This window comes from Microcaecilia unicolor, chromosome 1 (genome assembly GCF_901765095.1).
Source record: "Microcaecilia unicolor chromosome 1, aMicUni1.1, whole genome shotgun sequence".
NCBI classification, from domain to species: domain Eukaryota; kingdom Metazoa; phylum Chordata; class Amphibia; order Gymnophiona; family Siphonopidae; genus Microcaecilia; species Microcaecilia unicolor.
The window spans coordinates 43920361-43940028 of NC_044031.1; the positions used below are offsets into that span (position 1 = coordinate 43920361).

The following is a 19668-nucleotide window of genomic DNA, read 5'->3' on the forward strand; positions in this document are numbered from 1 at the left end:
TTTTTTCCGAGGAAGGAAGAATGCTCCCTATGCCTCTAATAGGCGTAGGTACAATCCTCCTTCTCGACAGCCTTCTCAGGCTCATCCCCAGCGTGCTCGTTCACCTCAACAGCGTACGCCAAAGCAGGCCCCTGTGGCTCCCCAGCAAAAGCAAGGGACGGGCTTTTGACTGGCTCCAGCTGAGCATAGCCGCCATAAAAGTGTTTGTGCCGGACGATCTGCCAGTTGGATGGAGGTTAACATTTTTTCTCCAAAGGTGGCCTCTCATAACCTCCGACCGGTGGGTTCTTCAAATAGTCCGGTTAGGGTACTCCCTCAATTTGATCTCCAGACCTCCAAATTGTGCACCGGGAGCTCAGTCCTTCAGCTTCCAGAACAGGCAGGTATTTGCAGAGGAACTCTCCGCCCTTCTCAGCGCCAGTGCGGTCGAGCTCATTCCACCAGGGCAAGAAGGGCTGGGATTCTATTCCAGGTACTTCCTTGTACAAAAGAAAACAGGGGGGGATGCATCCCATCCTAGACCTAAGGGCCCTGAACAAATATCTGGTCCAGGAAAAGTTCAGGATGCTTTCCCTGGGCACCCTTCTCCCCGTGATTCAGGAACACGATTGGCTATGCTCTCTGGACTTAAAGGATGCTTACACTCACATTCTGATACTTCCAGCTCACAGGAAGTATCTTCGATTCCTTCCGTCTGGGAACACAGCACTTCCAGTATTGTGTGCTACCCTTTGGTCTTGCTTCTGTGCACAGGGTTTTTACAAAATGCCTGGCAGTATTTGCAGCGTCGCTACGTAGACTGAGAGTACATGTGTTCCTTTATCTCGACGATTGGCTGGTGAAGAACACCTCAGAGGCATCTTAGTTTAATTAGTGCTTTTCATTACCGTGTAGAAGGTAAGCCTATCTCTGGACAGCCTTTAGTTGTTCGCTTAATGAGAGGTTTGCTTTTGTCAAAGCCCCCTGTCAGACCTCCACCAGTGTCATGGGATCTCAACGTCGTCCTCACCCAGCTGATGAAACCGCCTTTTGAGCCACTGGATTCCTGCCATCTGAAGTATTTGACTTGGAAGGTCATTTTCTTGGTGGCTATTACTTCAGCTCATAGAGTCAATGAGCTTAAAGCCGTAGTAGCCCATGCTCCCTATACTAAATTTAATCATAACAGAGTAGTCCTCTGTACGCACCCTAAGTTCCTGCCGAAGGTGGTGTCGGAGTTCCATCTGAACCAGTCAATCGTCTTGCCAACATTCTTTCCCAGTCCTCATACCCGCTCTGCTGAACGTCAGTTGCACACATTGGATTGCAAGAGAGCATTGGCCTTCTATGTGGAGTGGACAAGCCCCTTCAGACAGTCCGCCCAAATGTTTGTTTCTTTTGATTCCCTGTTTGTGAGGTATCCTTGCAAGATACCTTATCCTAAACCATGCGCTTTTGAGCGACTGTCGACCTCCCCCCCCCCCCCCCCTTTCTAGTTTAAAAGCTGCTCTATCTCCTTTTTAAATGCCGACGCCAGCAGCCTGGTCCCACCCTGGTTAAGGTGGAGCCCATCCTTTCGGAATAGGCTCCCCCTTCCCCAGAATGTTGCCCAGTTCCTATCAAATCTAAAACCCTCCTCCCTGCACCATCGTCTCATCCACGCATTGAGACTCCGGAGCTCTCCCTGTCTCTTTGGCCCTGCGCGTGGAACAGGTAGCATTTCAGAAAATGCTACCCTAGAGGATCTGGATTTGAGCTTTCTACCTAAGAGCCTAAATTTGGCTTCCAGAACCTCTCTCTCACATTTTCCTACGTCATTGGTACCCATATGTACCAAGATAGCCGACTCCTCCCCAGCACTATCTAAAATACAATCTAGGTGACGCGTGGGGTCCGCCACCTTCGCACCAGGCAGGCAAGTCACCAGGCGATCCTCACATCCACCAGCCACCCAGCTATTTATATGCCTAATGATCGAATCACCAACTACAACGGCTGTCCTAACCTTTCCCTCCCGGGCAGCACTTGGAGACATATCCTCAGTGCGAGAGGATAGTACATCCCCTGGTGGGCAGGTCCTGGCTACAGGAGTACTTCCTACTTCAGGGTGATGATCTCCTTCTAGGAGACCTCCCTCCTCCAAGGTAGCACAAGGGCTACCAGACTGGAGGTGGGACTTCTCTACAACCTCCCTGTAGGTCTCCTTTATGTACCTCTCTGTCTCCCTCAGCTCCACCAAGTCTGCTACTCTAGCCTCAAGGGAACGGACACGTTCTCTAAGAGCTAGGAGCTCTTTGCATCGGGCACACACATATGACATCTCACCAACTGGGAGATAATCATACATGCGACACTCAACGCAAAAGACTGGCTAGCACCCCTCTCGCTGCTGGACTGCTGACTCCATCTTAGTGTTTTTGAGTTTTTTAATAATTTAAAACTTGCTACAGTATTAAGGATATTAGCCTAATGTAAATGTGTCTTTTAGTTTATATAGTATATTGTATGATTTATTTAGTGTTTCCTTCTTAGATGGTAAAGAAATGTATTTAAAACTCTGTAAGAGCACTCCTTGCTTGTTACCCTAATTACAATAACTGACTATAATTGAAGAGTTGTTCTAGGGGTGGGTGGGAAGACTAAACTAGATCCTGCTGTGCTTGTTAGATTCTATCTGTTAATGCTGTGGTACAAAGCTTTTAAAACTAAGTGGAAAAGACTATGGTGATTAGTTGTTAAAATTTGCTTTTTATATTTTTATTTTGCCTAACACTAACCTACAATTCCTCCTTTAAACCCCAATCTTTAAGTTCCCAAAGCACAAAGCAAAGTAGTGTTCACTTACCAGAGAAATGTCCTCTTCTCTCAGAACTTCTCAGAAAGAAAGTTCAGTGGGACCTTTCCTCTTTATGTAGTTTTGAATCTAAGGGGCCTCTTTTAAACAGGCTCTTTGAAGCTGACTCAGCAACCTATGCAAGTATTCTACTTCCCCACACCTTAGTTAACACTTAATTGAGGTCGCTGGATGAGCTACCTCTCCAGCATTCAAGGAACAGAAAATAACTGCTTTTTAGAACTATTGACAGTTGATACTTAATTGAGGTCGCTGGATGAGCTACCTCTCCAGCAGCCAAGGAACAGAAAATAACTGCCTTTTAGAACAAGAGTTTTTAGCTGTTTAGTTTCTACTTCTAGAAAAGGTTTCAGTTTAAAACTATGGGGAAAATGCCTATTTCTAGAGAAATTTCAGTTTAAAACTATGGGAAAAGGGTTTGTACACTATGGCAACTAGTTAATGTTGCTTGCTTTTCTCTCACTCTCTCTCTTTTTATTCCCCCGTAATACTAAACTAGATCCTGCAGTGCTTGTTAGATTATATCTGTTAATGCTGTGGTACAAAGCTTTTAAAATTAAGTGGAACAGATTATGGCGATTAGTTGTTAAAATTTGCTTTTTATATTTTTATTTTGCTTAACACTAACCTACAGTTCCTCCTTTAAACCCCAATCTTTAAGTTCCCAAAGCACAAAGCAAAGTAGCGTTCACTTACCAGAGAAATGTCCTCTTCTCTCAGAACTTCTCAGGCTGCTATTTGTGGTGGTTATGTAGCTCCATGCTGTGTTGGTTCCAACAGTTGCTGGAGTCTCTGGAGGTTTCTTGCCTGGAGTTCAGGATGGTCTTTTGGGGCAGATGTCCTCTACGATCTGGTCTATCTGGCTTTCTGCTCAGTGGTGAAGTCAGGGGTTGCCGTTGGTTGTGGCTTTGCCACTGGGTGTAGATGCGACTTTGAAGAAGATGAGTCAGTTGCCCTTTAGTGCAGGGTGCTTGCTCTTTGGTGATGACTCGGGGCTGGTGGTAGGGAGGCGGGGATAGTGCTGGGAAGACTTATACGGTCTGTGCCAGAGCCGGTGGTGGGAAGCGGGACTGGTGGTTGGGAGGCGAGGATAGAGCTGGGCAGACTTATACGGTCTGTGCCAGAGCCAGTGGTTGGGAGGCGGGGCTGGTGGTTGGGAGGCGGGGATAGTGCTGGGCAGACTTATATGGTCTGTGCCCTGAAGAGCACAGGTACAAATCAAAGTAGGGTATACACAAAAAGTAGCACACATGAGTTATCTTGTTGGGCAGACTGGATGGACCATGCAGGTCTTTTTCTGCCATCATTTACTATGTTACTATATTTTTTCTTCTCTGAAGACCAGCAGTTCACTTTAGTTGCCCAGATGGGATGATGTCATTCAAACTGAGCTTGTTAAGGTACACCTTTCGGTGATTTCTGGATAGCATGCTATATAGCTGAAAGATCAATTTCTCTATAGTCATTAATGTAAGGTGTTTTTTTTTTTTTTTTTTTTTTTAAAGGTATGCTTTATATTTAATCATTTTTATTAAAGATCATACAAACATTAAAACATTAAATAACACATTTACATTATCATGGCAGATACTCCAAAAACATTCCAGAATGCTAACCACCATTGTTTGCAAACCATATTAACCTTTATTCCCCCCCCTTCCCCCCCCCCCCATTCCTCCCACCCAGATATCTTTGTTACGCTTACCTCCCCTCAACCGGCTCTAACCTATCATGTGAGTGAGTTGACCAATAAGCTACGAGCTCTACCCCAGAGCGCCTGCACGTATTGTTCCCAGACCTCCCAAAAGCGGCGTCTACTTTTTGGACTATTGTGCACACTTCGTGCCTCCATTGTCACCAGTGAATGTAACATATTTCTCCATAGCCAGTATGAGGGCCCCACGTCCTGGGTCCAATGTTGCAATATGCTTTGTTTCCCAATCAAAATAGCCTTATAGAGGAATAATCTCTCCATAGGTCGCAAGTCTTTCCCACTCCCACCTAGTCCTAGCACTATGCTTTGTGGCAGCAAACTTATCTTTTTAAATAACAGGGACTCACAGAATTCCATTAAAGGTATGCTTTATTTGAAGCCTCTCATCAAGTCTTCATGCATTGTCATGGGATCTCCATATTGTTAAGACAACTGAGGAAAGCTTCTGACCTTGTTTAGCTTAGAGTTCCATCCCTGGGAAAATAGCCCTTTGTGGTGATAAGAACTTTAGCCTCTAGAGTCAGATTTAGACCTAGAGACATATTTTATACTAATTTCATTTATAGGAGTCTAATATACATGCATCCTAGTTGCCTGCCTAAGACTGTTGGCTTTCCACTTCTGTGGTTTGATCCCTTTTTTTCTAATGTCTCTTGCCAGTAAAGATGATCAACTCTTCTTCATACCTTGGATTGTAAGAGCTGTCACCTTCTATTCAAAGTGCACCAAGACCTTTAAAAGATCCAGAAAGACTTTTATTCCAACAAACCTGGGATAGTGTTGGGAAGAAAACTTTCCGAGAGGATAGCAGATTTAATGTCCTTCACTTGTGTCCATGCAGGTTTGACCTTGAGCATATCATGGGTTATGGTTGTGTCAGTGGCCCTTCTAAGGTCAGTCTCTGTTAAGGTATGCCAGGCTGCAGCATGAACTTGAGTTCACACATTTATATTTCATGGTTTGGATACAGACTCCCAGTCTGACAGCATGTTTAGGTAGTTTATTCTCAGGGTTTTTTTGGAAGGGGGAGGGATGCTGGAGTTCGAATATAACTCTCAAAGCTCATTTTTATGTTTCAACAATTTTTATTAAAGTATTGTAATGCCAATATACTTTACAACAAATCATATTACAAGTACATCTCTATCAACCAAGTAGAACATTGACTCTGTTCAACAGTATTTAACATAGTTCCCCCCCCCCCCCTCCCTCCCCGCCCCACCCTTCCTGGAAACCAACTTGCTGATGTTAAAATTATGAGTAAGGAATTGGAGAGTTATATAATAGAATAAAATCATCTATTACTGATCCTTGTTCTGTTATTTCTAAATATTCTAGCTTTGATCTTATCCTCTTTATCTCTACAGTATCCAATAGTTACATCAGCTCTATATACTCAGCAAGTCAATATACACAAAAATCCCTCCCTCCCTTCCTATAGAATCTATTAGATGTATGTTAATTCACTACAATTAGTACAACAGGTATTACAAAGTATTGAGAATTCGACTTCTCCCTCTCTGAGTCATCCCATCCAAATAGCACCCCCAAATTTTAAGAAAACGTGTTTTCTGCTTGTGTGTTCCTTTCGCTTCTCTCGCTTCCCAAGCCAGCAATTGATGTATCTGGTTGCGCCAGTGCCAAAAGGTCGGCGGAGATGCTGAAGTCCAATGTTGCATTATACATTTTCTAGCCACCAAGCATACTTTTCGGCAAAGCATTATGCTATCTGCTTTTAACAGAGGATATGCACATTGTATATCCAATATTAACAGCAATGGATTCATTTCAATACTACGGTTCACAATAGTAGATAGGAATGCAGCAATTTGTCTCCAATATCGCTGTATTAATGGGCATGCCCAAAGTCCATGGTATAATGTATTATCTGTCCCATTGCATTTCAAACAGATAGCCGTCTGAATTCCTTCCGATCTATACAATTGTACCTGGGTGAAATAGGCTCTATGCAGCATGCGAAACGCGCTCTCTTAGGCCTGCCCCTCCTATTAACCTGAGGATATCCTTTATTTGTGTTAAAATATTCCATGTTGTCAGACTTCTTCCTGTATCTATTTCCCATCTCTGCCGAAGCTGACCTAGCTCCCTCCCAGGCACCAATTCCCACAGTTTTAAATGAAGGTTGGAAATGGATGGATCATTCTCAGAAAGTTCCTCGTAGAACTTAACTCGTTCCCCTTATTTCTTGCTAAGCTCTTCTCTATTAAGAGTATGTACATAATGACGTAATAGTGCGCAACGTAGTCTTTCCCAAAGCTCATTTTTATTGTTTGATTCTATTACAGTATAAAAATATTACATGCCACAAAAAATAACAGTTCTGCTTAGTTTTTTGCGATTTCCTGTTTTTTTATTTGAACAGGAGAGTCTTAGCTGGAGAGTCTTATTATGCAAGTCAGTGTTCTGTAATGGGACACTGGTGGCTTCCAGGTACCTCTCGTTCCATTTTTTTTTTCCTTCAACAGTGGGTGTAGGCAGTGAACCTTGCACTGAAGTACACATTGAGCTAAATGATGCATCCAAATGTATCTAGTAAGGTGGTTAGCAAGTTTTGTGCGCTCTACCCTGGGTCTCGCATTTCAGGCAACCTCCCATGTTCCACCCCCCCCCCCCTCCCTGTAGTCGTCCAAACCTGCTCTCTTTGCTGGCAGTGATTAAACCAGGCAGCCACCAGCCAGCCTTGGGGCCTTCCTTCTGTCACAACTTCCTGTTGCTGTATGGGAGGGATACAGCAGAAGAAATGCTCACAGGCCAGCCAGTGGCTGCTGCTTTAATCACTGCTGGTAAAACAACAGCAGGTTTGGAGGACCATGGGTCTCTTCATGTTCAAGTGTACAGCGCTGCATATGTCTAGTAGCACTATAGAAATAAGTAGTAGTAGTAATGGGGTAGGGGAGCAAGGGAATTAAGGAGAAATGTCGGCCTCAATGGAGGTGGCATGGAAGGAATAGTAGTAATATGTTTGTATGACTCATGGTGGGAGGGAGGGAAGCAGAGAGTGAAAGAGGTGGACTGTCGGGGGAGGAAGGGGAGAGAGGGACAGAAACACAGGAAACATGCTAGACAAGAGGGACCATAGGGAGAGAGGACATGGAGGAGCAGTGCTAGAAAAGGGGGTGAATAGGAAAACAAGTGATGGATGGGAGGAAATGCTACACATGGATGGGAAGAGAGAGAGAGGAGATGAAAAACTAGATTTGAGAAGGAGGCAGAAATATGGAAGAAAAGTGAACATGAAAGATCAGTTCCAAGGATGGATGTAGGGCAAGAAGTGAATAGCAAAGGAGAGAAAAGAAATATCAAATGGACAGGAAGATCTGGAAACTAGAGTTAAGAGCATGGACAGAGGGAAGCAGAACCAGAAACTGGGAACAAAATGATTAGAAAAATAAAATCACCAGACAACAAGGATAGGAAAAATGATTTTATTTTCAGTTTACTGATTTGAAATGTAGCTGTTTTGAGAATTTACATCTGCAATCTTTACATTTTGCACCGTAGATATTTTGTATTCCTTTCTATTTCTGTAGTGTTGCATTGCATGGAGACTGACATTTTAGAGTTGCAATTTAATTTTTGTCATGTTAGTACTTTCTTCACTTATCCTGTATTTGAAAAGGGGATATCCTGTGTTCTGCATTTGTTACCGAGGCCAGGTGTTCTAGTGTGGATAGTAGTAGGTGCCTGGCCCCATGTTGAATTGTCAGCTCTCTCTGTCTTTTTGGACCAAAATATTAAGTGTACATTTGTTGTGACATTAGATATTTGAGACAGATTATTTTCTGACCACATTAATAATGGCAGTTAATTATAGTCCCATAAGTGAAATGGCATGAAGAATGGTGCTGTAATATGCCTGTTTATAAAGTTTAAAAAACTGCACACAGTATTTGTGCTTTTTTTTCTCCTTTAGAAGTGATCTGGATGTCAGTGTCTTTGATAGAAAGCAATAATGCGGGCAGTTGTTTTTAGAAGGCTATACTTTAACTTGTTTTCATTCTGTCAATCTAGTCAGACTGCTATGCATGGCAAGAAGAAAGGGCAGAAGGATGACGACGAACAGGAAGACCTTACAAAAGACATGGAGGATCCAACGCCTGTTCCCAACATAGAGGAGGTTGTGCTTCCCAAAAATGGTATGTTTTAAAAAAGCAATTTTATAATTTCAACATTAATAGCCTTTAACACTGGATTTAATGAACATTAGAACAGGCCATATGCTTTCATGGAAATCTGAACATTACTCCAGTTTTTATGTAGTTAATTATAAGCTGACTGATCAAAGTTCAATGGAGTCCAACCTTCTAGTTTGCCTAATCTTACCATACAAATGCTGGCAAAATATGTGAAATACATTCAAACTCCTTGACCTCTGTCACAGACTTGGGAGCATGAGAAGCTTCTCCTTTAGCTGACCCTTAACACACTGTCCATATTCATTATCTGGGTTATTCACTGAAAGCACAGTGAACTAGCATTATGACTGCATTTTTTTTTTTTTTGGGGGGGGGGGGGGAGGAGTATTTTTGCATGCAGTGATGTGGTTCTCCCCCCCCCCCCCCCCCACCATCTCTTCCTCTTTAACCTCCTTCTTTTCTCCCTACTTCTTCCCAAAGCATGTATTGGGATCATCTGAAATTACTTGCTGGGCTAAAGGAGAGCCACCTCTCGTTGGCAGGCAGGGGTTTCTGCAATAAAAGCAGCCTCATTCTCCATGGAAAAGCAGGATGAGTCAGCCACACACTGGGTAATGTCATCTGATGGTGCCATGGATGGTTCAGCTCTCCTAGGGGAAGATGCACTAAACCAATCGTTAATGCCCGTTGCTTACCGATTCCTTAGTGAATCGGTAAACAACGGGAATGCATCAAGGAAAGGGAATACAAATGAGCTGCTCGTTGTAGCTCACTTGCATTCTCTATTCCCTCGGAAACCAGTCGGCCGGTCGAGCATGCACAGAGCAGCCAAGCGTTATGCTGGCTGCTCTGCGCATGCCAATACATCCAAAAAGCGCCTAACACCCATCTAAAAAAAAAATAAAAAAAAAGAACAAGCTGTGTGTCCCAAGTACTCGTGAGGGACTTTTAAAATTTTTTGTTTTTAAAGTTATGGCACCTTCGCTATGCCTGTGGCCGTCCCTGCGCCTCCCTGTGCCGCCTGGGAAAAGGAAGAAACCACGCCGCTCACCCCCTCCACGGCCATCTTCCGCCCCTAGGTCTCTCTCAGCCAATCAAACGTGCTGTGATTGGCTGAGAGAGACCTAGGGGTGGAAGATGGACGGGAGTTGAAGATGTGGACGATGGACATCCTCAACTGCGGTCTCCTGCATTTTTCTTGTCTGAGGTGGGCTCTCAGGTGGCAGCTGAGCCGGGATCACGGAAGGGAGGAACCCCCGGAGCCTTCCTGCAGCAGGCCATGAAGGGGGTGAGCGGCGCGGCGTCTTCCTTTTCCCGGGAGGTGCAGGGACGGCCAAAGGCATAGCGAAGGTGCCATAACTTTAAAATAAAAAATTTAAAAGTCCCTCACGAGCACTTGGGACATGCAGCTTGTTTTTTATTTATTTATTTTTTTTAGATGGGTGTTAGGCGCTTTCCCCCCACTGGTCTCCATGGGTCCCGTTCACAGCAGCCCTAGCCTAACGAGAGGTGCAGACCTCCCGTTAGGTTTTCCACGGTGAGGGGATCATAATACCTTGGTGCATCTCATTATAATAGCCTGCAAAGGTAGTGCAGCTCATTATAATACCCTTTGGATCATTTGCATTCCGTTTTCGTTAGTTGCTACCGCGATCGGAAAATGGCTCGGAGAAGCATTTAGTGCATGCCGCGGTTTACTACTTGCTCGTTAATGCCTCGTTAAGTTTAGTGCATCTGGCCCCTAGTGTGCAAAAAAGGCTAGATAGGTCTCCAAGTATGTGCTAACTGCTCCCACCACCACAGACCCCACTTATTTCTCAGTCTGTTCTATCTGCCCTGCCAGGCAGATGGATCCACCAGCTCTCTTCTGTGTTCTTTCTCTGCTTAATGGATATTCCCTTTCATTCATTTAACTCACCAGGTCCTGCAACCAAGATCAATAATCTAGCATGGATTAAGTCATACTAGGTCAGACCAGTGGTCCCATCAAACCTAGTATCCTGCTACCAACAGTGGCCAATCCAGGTCACACGTACCTAGCAGGATCCCAGAACAGTAAAACGGATTTTATGCTGCTTATGATAGAAATAAGCAGCAGATTTTCCCAAGTCCCTCTTAATTAATGGCTTATGGACTTTTCTTTTAACACTGATAACACTGACACTTCCATATCATCAAGCTGATCAATCCATAGACTGGTGGGTTGTGTCCATCTACCAGCAGGTGGAGATAGAGAGCAAACTTTTGCCTCCCTATATGTGGTCATGTGCTGCCGGAAACACCCCAGTATGTTCTCTATCTCAGCAGGTGGTGGTCACACACAGCAGCAGCTCTGGCTAGGCCTCCAAGCCTAATTTTTAGGTTTTGTTGAGTGCCTGGGGTTGAGGGCTCTTTTGAGCAAGTGCAAACCTGGTGGTGCCAGGTCCCTCCTTTTCTCCCCCCTCCCGCTGGCTCCGTTAAAAAAAAAAAAAAAATTTTAAACGTCCTTAAAGGCGTTTATTTCAACGTTTATTTAAACGTTCATTGCAGCTACTCACTGGGACACCAGTTCGTTACAGCTCGGAGCGGACAGCAGGTAATTTTTACCTTTTTATAGCGGGCAGGGGGTTCCCCGATTCTTCTCCTCGTGGCATATGGCGTCGGAGGGCGAGGGCGCAAAGGGTCGCTCCCCGGATCGCTTGAGCGCTTCTAGAGGGGATGCGGGGGTCTTACAGCCTGATTCGCCCTTGTTGGGTGACAGTTTCGTGACCGATGAATGTCCCGGTCCTTCCTCCGGCGTGGCGGTTTTTCCCGCCATAAACGGCCATCCCCCGCTCCTCGCCTCCGCCATCTTGGCCGGCCACGCGGCTCGGACGGCTTCTTCGTGGGCCGCCCTTGAGGTTGGAGACATTAATGCCATGAACGCCCTTAATTTGGGCGACGGCACAAAAGCGGCTAAAGTTAAGCGCCGTTCTTCCCGCGCGGCTCCTTCGCGGAGTGTCGCGCCGGATGCCATTTTGGATGCGCAGCATGTCTCTCCCCCGCTCTTGCGAGCGCCGGTTGAGGGTGCGTCTAGGGCTGTTGCCCAGGCTGCGGAAGTGCACAGTCTGGGGGGTTTCTCCCCCGAGTTTGTTTTGCTGCTGCATCAGGCTTTCCTCATGCAAAACGCTGCCCCTGCTCCCTCGTCTGGTAAAGAGGTTGAGGTTCCCAGAGGTAAACGCCCTCGGGTTGATTCCCAGGCCTTGGAGGAATTTGTCTCCTCCGATGTAGATGAGGGCAGCGTGTCTGAGATCTCCCAACGGTCCTTTGCGGATTCCTTGGAGGAGACGGATCCCCGCTCGGATGGAGCGGATGACCCCTCTGCAGCACGGCTTTTTAGCCCCAGAGGATTTGCCCAACCTGTTGTTACAGGCCATGGACACTTTGAAGATTTCCTCTCCGGAGGACGTCTCTCCCTCAGCCCCTGTTGGCTCTGCCATTATGCTGGGGACGAAGCGCCCGCCTAGAACCTTCCACGTGCATGATGCCATGCACACCCTAATTTTGGCTCAATGGGATGTCCCAGAAGCGAGCCTTAAAGTGGCTAGGGCTATGTCCCGCCTCTATCCTTTGGCTGTGAGTGAACGTGAGGCCTATCTGTGGCCTACCGTGGATTCTTTAATCACTGCGGTGACTAAGAAAACGGCGTTGCCGGTGGAAGGTGGCACGGCCCTAAAGGACGCCCAAGACAGAAGATTGGAGGCGGCCTTAAGGTCGTTCATTGAGGCGGCTGCTTTAAGTTTGCAGGCCTCAGTTTGCGGCTCCTATGTGGCCAGGGCGTGCCTGACTATGGTGCAGCGGGCTTCCCCCTCGGATCATTCCTTGAGGGCTGATTGGCCGGCCCTGGAACGGGCTTAGCCTATTTGGCAGACTTGCTGTATGATGTCTTGAGGGCCTCAGCGAAAGGCATGGCTCAGACAATCTCTGCGCGGCGGTGGCTTTGGCTGAAACATTGGTCTGCTGACCACGCCTCTAAATCCCGCCTGGCTAGGTTGCCTTTTAAAGGCAAGCTGCTCTTTGGGGTCGAGCTGGACAAAATCGTGACCGATCTCGGCACGTCTAAGGGCAAGAAATTACCAGAGGTCAGGGCTCGGGCTAGTACTCGTCCCGGTACCTCCAGAGGACGGTTGCAGGAAGCCCGTCGGTACCGCCCGGGCAAGTCGGGTTCCTCTGCCCCCTCTTCCTTCAAGAGGAATTTCTCCCCCAAGCAGCATTCCTTTCGCAGAGACCGCCGTCCCGGAGGTGCTCCCTCCGGTCCTCCCCCAGGGTCTCGTACCCAATGACGGGGTCTTGGTCCACGCCCCAGTGCAGATTGGAGGACGGCTGTCCTCGTTTCTGGGCGAGTGGACCACAATAACTTCAGACGCGTGGGTGCTGGAAGTCATCAGAGACGGCTACAAACTAGAGTTCTGCCGACCCTTAAAAGACGGGTTTGTACTCTCTCCCTGCAAGTCTCCGGTCAAAGCTGTGGCAGTGCAGCAGACCTTGGACAATCTGATCCGCCTGGGCGCGGTCGTTCCGGTGCCAGAAAGTCAGCTTGGCAAGGGACGTTACTCCATTTACTTTGTGGTACCAAAGAAAGGAGGTTCTGTCCGGCCTATCCTCGACCTCAAAGGGGTCAATCGGGCCTTGAAAGTGCGGCACTTTCGCATGGAGACTCTCCGCTCTGTTATAGCGGCAGTGAAGGCAGGAGAGTTCCTGGCATCCTTGGACATCAAGGAAGCGTACCTGCATATTCCCATCTGGCCTCCTCATCAACGCTTTCTGCGTTTTTTGCAGTCCTGGGACGACACTTCCAGTTCAGAGCCCTCCCTTTCGGGTTGGCTACTGCTCCGCGGACCTTTTCCAAAGTAATGGTGGTCATCGCGGCCTTCCTGCGAAAGGAAGGGGTACAAGTCCATCCTTATCTGGACGACTGGTTGATCCGAGCCCCCTCTTATGCAGAGTGCGGCAAAGCTGTGGACCGGGTAGTTGCTCTTTTGAGCTCCCTGGGATGGATCATCAACTGGGAGAAGAGCCAGCTGCGCCCGACTCAGTCCCTGGAGTACCTGGGAGTTCGATTCGACACCCAAGTGGGCAGAGTGTTCCTGCCAGACAATCGGATTGTCAAACTTCAGGCTCAGGTGGACCAGTTCCTAGTAGCCTCTCCCCTTCGGGCTTGGGACTATGTGCAGCTGTTGGGCTCTATGACGGCCACGATGGAAGTTGTGCCCTGGGCCAGGGCTCATATGAGACCACTTCAACACTCTTTGCTGCAGCGCTGGACTCCGATGTCGGAGGATTATGCTGTGCGCCTTCCCTTGGACCCAGCAGTGCGCAAGGCGCTGAGCTGGTGGATGCAGACAGACAAGTTGTCTGCGGGAATGCCTCTGGTGACCCCAGAGTGGATTGTCGTCACGACGGACGCCTCGTTGTCGGGCTGGGGAGCCCACTGCTTGGGAAGGACAGCGCAGGGGCTCTGGTCTCCTGCAGAGGCAAAGTGGTCTATCAACCTCCTGGAACTCAGAGCCATTCGGTTGGCGCTTTTGGAGTTCATCCCGGTACTGGTGTTGAAGCCTGTACGGGTCCTGTCGGACAATGCCACGGCTGTGGCCTATGTCAACCGCCAGGGAGGTACCAAGAGCGCCCCTCTAGCCAAGGAGGCTATGAATCTTTGCCAGTGGGCGGAAGCGAACCTGGAGCAGCTTTCAGCGGCCCACATTGCTGGAGTCATGAATGTCAAGGCGGACTTTCTCAGTCGCCATACCTTGGAGCCCGGAGAGTGGCAGCTATCTGCTCAGGCTTTCTTGGACATCACGAAGCGCTGGGGCCAGCCGAGCCTAGATCTGATGGTGTCATCGGCCAATTGCCAAGTGCCGCGCTTTTTCAGCAGAGGACGGGACCCTCGATCCCTGGGAGTAGATGCTCTTCTCCAACAGTGGCCGACACAAGAGCTTCTCTATGTGTTCCCGCCCTGGCCCATGTTGGGCAGGGTGCTAGACCGGGTGGCAAAGCATCCCGGCAGGGTAATCCTGGTGAGTCCGGATTGGCCCAGGCGTCCCTGGTATGCGGACTTGATCAGGCTCTCAGTCGACGATCCTCTGCGGCTGCCAGTGGAGCAGGGCCTGTTACATCAGGGTCCCGTGGTGAGGAGGATCCCTCCCCCTTTGGTCTTACGGCCTGGCTATTGAGCGGCAGCGTCTGAGGAAGAAGGGCTTCTCAGACAAGGTCATCGCCACTATGCTGAGAGCGAGGAAGCGCTCTACTTCTACTGCTTACGCCAGGGTTTGGCGTATCTTTGCAGCGTGGTGTGAAGCAGGCTCACTTTCTCCCTTCACTGCTCCAATTTCTTCAGTGTTGGCGTTCCTGCAAGAAGGTCTGGAGAAAGGCCTGTCGCTCAGTTCCCTTAAAGTCCAGGTAGCGGCTCTGGCTTGCTTCAGGGGCCGCCTGAAGGGTGCTTCCCTGGCTTCACAGCCAGATGTGGTGCGCTTTCTCAAGGGAGTTAATCACCTGCGCCCTCCTCTGCACTCAGTGGTGCCTGCGTGGAATCTCAACCTGGTACTAAGAGCATTGCAGAAGCCGCCTTTTGAACCCTTGTCGAGGGCATCTCTGAAAGACCTGACGTTGAAAGCAGTCTTTTTGGTGGCTATCACTTCAGCCAGAAGAGTTTCTGAGCTCCAGGCGCTCTCATGTCGAGAGCCTTTTCTGCAGTTCACTGAGGCAGGAGTGACTATTCGCACAGTGCCTTCCTTCCTGCCCAAGATTGTTTCTCGCTTCCATGTGAATCAGCAGCTCTGTCTCCCTTCCTTTCGTAGGGAGGACTACCCAGAGGAGTACTCTGCTCTTAAATATCTGGATGTGAGACAAGTCATCATCAGATACTTGGAAGTGACCAATGATTTCCGGAAATCGGATCATCTGTTTGTCCTGTTTGCAGGTCCTCGTAAGGGTCTGCAGGCTGCTAAGCCTACAGTGGCAAGATGGGTCAAGGAAGCCATTGCAGCGGCTTATGTGGCCGCGGGGAAGGTGCCGCCTATCCAGCTGAAGGCTCACTCCACGAGAGCTCAGGCGGCCTCGATGGCAGAGGCCGGATCCGTCTCCTTGGAAGAGATATGCAAGGCGGCAACTTGGGCTTCGGCTCATACATTCTCCAAGCATTACCGTTTGACTGTGGCTGCACGGGCAGAGGCCCGGTTTGGAGCTTCAGTGTTGAGGTCAGGGATTTCAATGTCCCGCCCTGGGTGAGTACTGCTTCGGTACATCCCACCAGTCTATGGATTGATCAGCTTGATGATATGGAAGGTAAAATTATGTATAATCATACCTGATAATTTTCTTTCCATTAATCATAGCTGATCAATCCATAGCCCCTCCCAGATATCTGTACTGTTTTTATTCTGGTTGCATTTCAGGTTCAAGTTTAGTCTTCAGTTACTTCAGAAAGACTTCGTGTTCAAGTTTTTTCACTTGGATTCTTCAAGAGTTAAGACGAGTTTGTGTTACAGTGAGCTGCTGCATTCCTCTCCCCTCCGTTTTACGGGGCTGGATTGAGACTTAAAATTCTGCCGGCACTCCCTCCCGCTTCGTGCGGCTGTAGGGCAGCTTTGTACCCCTCCCGCTTCGGCGGTGTTAGGGTCAGTCAGCTCCTCCCGCGGTTGCGGTTGCAGGATAAGCCAGATCCCCCCGCATCGGCGGGTGTGGTGTCCCTCCCCCGCTCCGCGGGGATGAGCTGGACGGATTCCCCTCCCCCACTTGTGTGGGGATGAGCTGGGTTAATTCCCCTCCCCCGTTTCGGCAGTGGTGAGCTGGGCAGAGTGTCCCTTCGTGGGTGTAATTCTCTAAGTGCTGAGTCCTGCGGATGGAGCTTTGATATCGACATACTGAGGAGTTTCCGGCAGCACATGACCACATATAGGGAGGCAAAAGTTTGCTCTCTATCTCCACCTGCTGGTAGATGGACACAACCCACCAGTCTATGGATTGATCAGCTATGATTAATGGAAAGAAAATTATCAGGTATGATTATACATAATTTTACCTTCTTTTAGGGACTAGCACAGTGGAAATATTTTCACAAAATTATTTGAAATATACATGACTTTGGGTTTCCTGAGGCAGCATCTTGCTAAGTATGGTCCATGTCGGGACCCAAGAAAAGATAACTTTAAAATATTTTTTGTTGATTATAATGACATGCCTTTATTGCAATTTGAATAGTGTTAGTGATTCCAATAACACTAAGTACTTAAAAACACAAGAGTTTATCCAAGTTTGAAGATTGAGACAGAGTGTGTGCGGTGATTACAATTGATGCAGGAGGTCTTGATCTGTGGTTGCCTCCCTGAATATATGAACACATTTTAAACAATTTACATTGAATGCATGATTTGTATTGTGTATCTATATTGTAACAATGGGCTGCATCACACTGTGGCAGGAAAAAGAATCCTTGGTGAAAAATTCAGAGAATATGTTTCTAGGTGTTTAAACTAGAAGGCAGTGGTGGCATATAGATGCAGGTCACTTCCAGTAGTCACACCCAGCTCTACTGCTATGGATTAACAGCTTGCTTCACTGACACAGACTACTCAATAATTACTGTGGATTCTTTTGGATTCGTGTTAGGTAAATGAGACCCCTATTAGAGGTTCTAAAATCTACAGTGATTAAGACATATACAATGATTAGCTATGTACACACAATGGTTAGCTATAAAACTGAAAAGAAACAATACCTATCTGTAAACAATTATTACATCACTGGTCTCTACATCTAAGCAATGCTAAGAGTCCCTAGACCAGGTAAAGAAGCAATAAAACATCATCACTGGTCCTTACATCATCCAGGCTGTTATCAGCTTGTGGAAGGGGGGGGGGGGGGGCCCTGTTCACAGCGAAAGCCAGGAGTTTCTTTGACCAGGAAACGTGGTTCTCTGTGCAGTTTATACATTACAGATGAGCTCCCAATTTCACTGAAAGAAACTCCCCTTTTTATTAGGCTTAGAACTCATGTTCAGAGCTAAGGAAAATTACAGGATGCTAAACAAGCCATACTGTGGGAATGTGGTCACATGTTTCCTAGTCCAGGTGGCCAGTCTGAACTCGAAAACAGGCCCCATCTTTCCCTTCACATAACAAATTAATTAGAGTTGTGTCTTATGTTCTACATTCCAATATATTTTCACACGATCAAAGTTAAACAATCATTTTTAAACAGAATTACTTCTAATCACAAATACAGACCCCGAGTGCACTGGTCAGTCAAGGCAGAGTTGAAAAACAATCTTTAAAATTCACTTCCACTACACCAGCTAAAGACACAATGTGACAGTAGTAAAGAAAACAATGTAAACAATGTTAGCAAATCGCTTCTTACTAACACAGCAGGAAGTGAGACAAAGAAAAAGAACATGACTGTCATTGAAATGTAGTTGGAAAGTAATGACCACAAACGATCTCACAGTCTAAGCAATAAAGTTCATGATCTGCAAGCTTTAATGGTAGAGAGAGACTTAGGAATTGTTGCTATCACAGAGACATGGTTCAGTGATTTCCATGAAAGGGACACAAACATACCGGTGTATAATCTATTTAAAAAGGGTAGAGATGGTCAAAAAGGTGGAGGAAGTAGCTCTGTATGTGATAAATGTTATCAAAGCGACTGAAATGCAGGGGTCTGGGGAAAGGAAGAAGCGATATGGATTGCCTTGGAAAGGGAAGATGGAACATTTGTCTACAGACCTCCGACACAATCAGAGCAACTAAATAAAGATCTGGTTAAAGATATCCAAAAGTTGGGAAAGAAAGGGGAGGTTCTGTTGCTGGTAGATTTCAACCTCCTGGTTGTGGATTGGAAAATTCCATCTGTGGAATCGTAAAGAAATAGAGAGATCATGGCTGCCTTTCAAAGTGCTCTGCTCGGACAAATGGTGACGAAACCCATGAGGGAAGGAGCAATGCTGGATCTGGTGCTTACAAATGGGAAATGGGATAAGTGTGGAGTAGAGGAGTAAATTAATAGTGCAGCGGGCTTTGATCCTGGCAACCTGGGTTCAATTCCCACTGCAGCTCCTTGTGACCTTGGGCAAGTCACTAAACCATCTATTGCCCCATGTACAAAAAACTTAGTGAACCCTCAAGTATCTGCAGATCAAGAAGCACACCGATGCTATGTCTTCTCTCTCCCGCTGGGTGTTTTCTGCAACCACCATCTAGGAGGTATTTTGGTGGGTCCTGCAGCTCGACAGCCTGCTCAGGCTCAACCCCAGCATGCTCGTTCTCATCAACATTGTGTGCCCAAGGCCCCTGCTGCTCCCCAGCAAAAGCAAGGGACAGGCCTTTGACTGGCTCCTGCGCTGCGTATGCCTTGTAGCGCTATAGAAATGCTTAATAGTAGTAGTAGTATAGCCACAGTAAAAGTGTGTGTGTGTTGGTGGGGGAGAGGTTAAAATCTTAACCGCCGACCAGTGGGTTCTTCAAATAGTCCAGTTAGACTATCCTGAATTTGATATCCAAACCTCCAAATTGCCCACTGAGAAGCTCATTCAGCTTTCAACACAAGCAGGTACTTGCAGAGAAACACTCCACCCTTCTAAAGGCCTATGTGGTCGAACCCATTCCACCAGGGGAAGAAGGGCAGGGATTTTATTCCAGGTACTTCCTTGTGCAGAAAAAGACAAGGAGGATGCGTCCCATCCCAGACCTAAGGGCCCTGAACACATTTCTAGTCCTAGAAAAGTTTTGGATGGTTTCCCTAGGCACCCTTCTTCCCATGATTCAGAAGAGAGCCTATGCTCTCTAGACTGAAAGGATGCATATACACACATGCCAATACTTCCAGCTCACAGGAATTATCTTAGATTTTGTCTGGGAACACATCGCTTTCAGTTCCGCGTGTTGCCTTTTGGCCTCGTGTCAGCTCCCAGGGTGTTTACCAAATGTCTAGTGGTAATTGCAGTGTTGCTACGC

At 47.2% G+C, this 19668-nt stretch overlaps 1 protein-coding gene and 1 long non-coding RNA gene across 2 annotated transcripts in view; one reads left to right on the forward strand and one right to left on the reverse strand.

Annotated features, from left to right (window-relative positions):
• The window catches only part of SMARCC1 (SWI/SNF related, matrix associated, actin dependent regulator of chromatin subfamily c member 1), a 542893-nt gene that overhangs the window by 167314 nt on the left and 355911 nt on the right, over positions 1-19668 (forward strand). The window contains 1 exon segment of the mRNA XM_030196622.1: positions 8580-8704. Within this exon segment, the coding sequence (XP_030052482.1) occupies positions 8580-8704 (125 nt within the window).
• Positions 599-19628, reverse strand: LOC115465849. The gene is made up of 3 exons (XR_003941468.1): positions 19523-19628; positions 9756-9758; positions 599-643 (listed from the first exon to the last, which is right to left on the reverse strand). It is a non-coding gene; the product is annotated as an uncharacterized LOC115465849 (long non-coding RNA).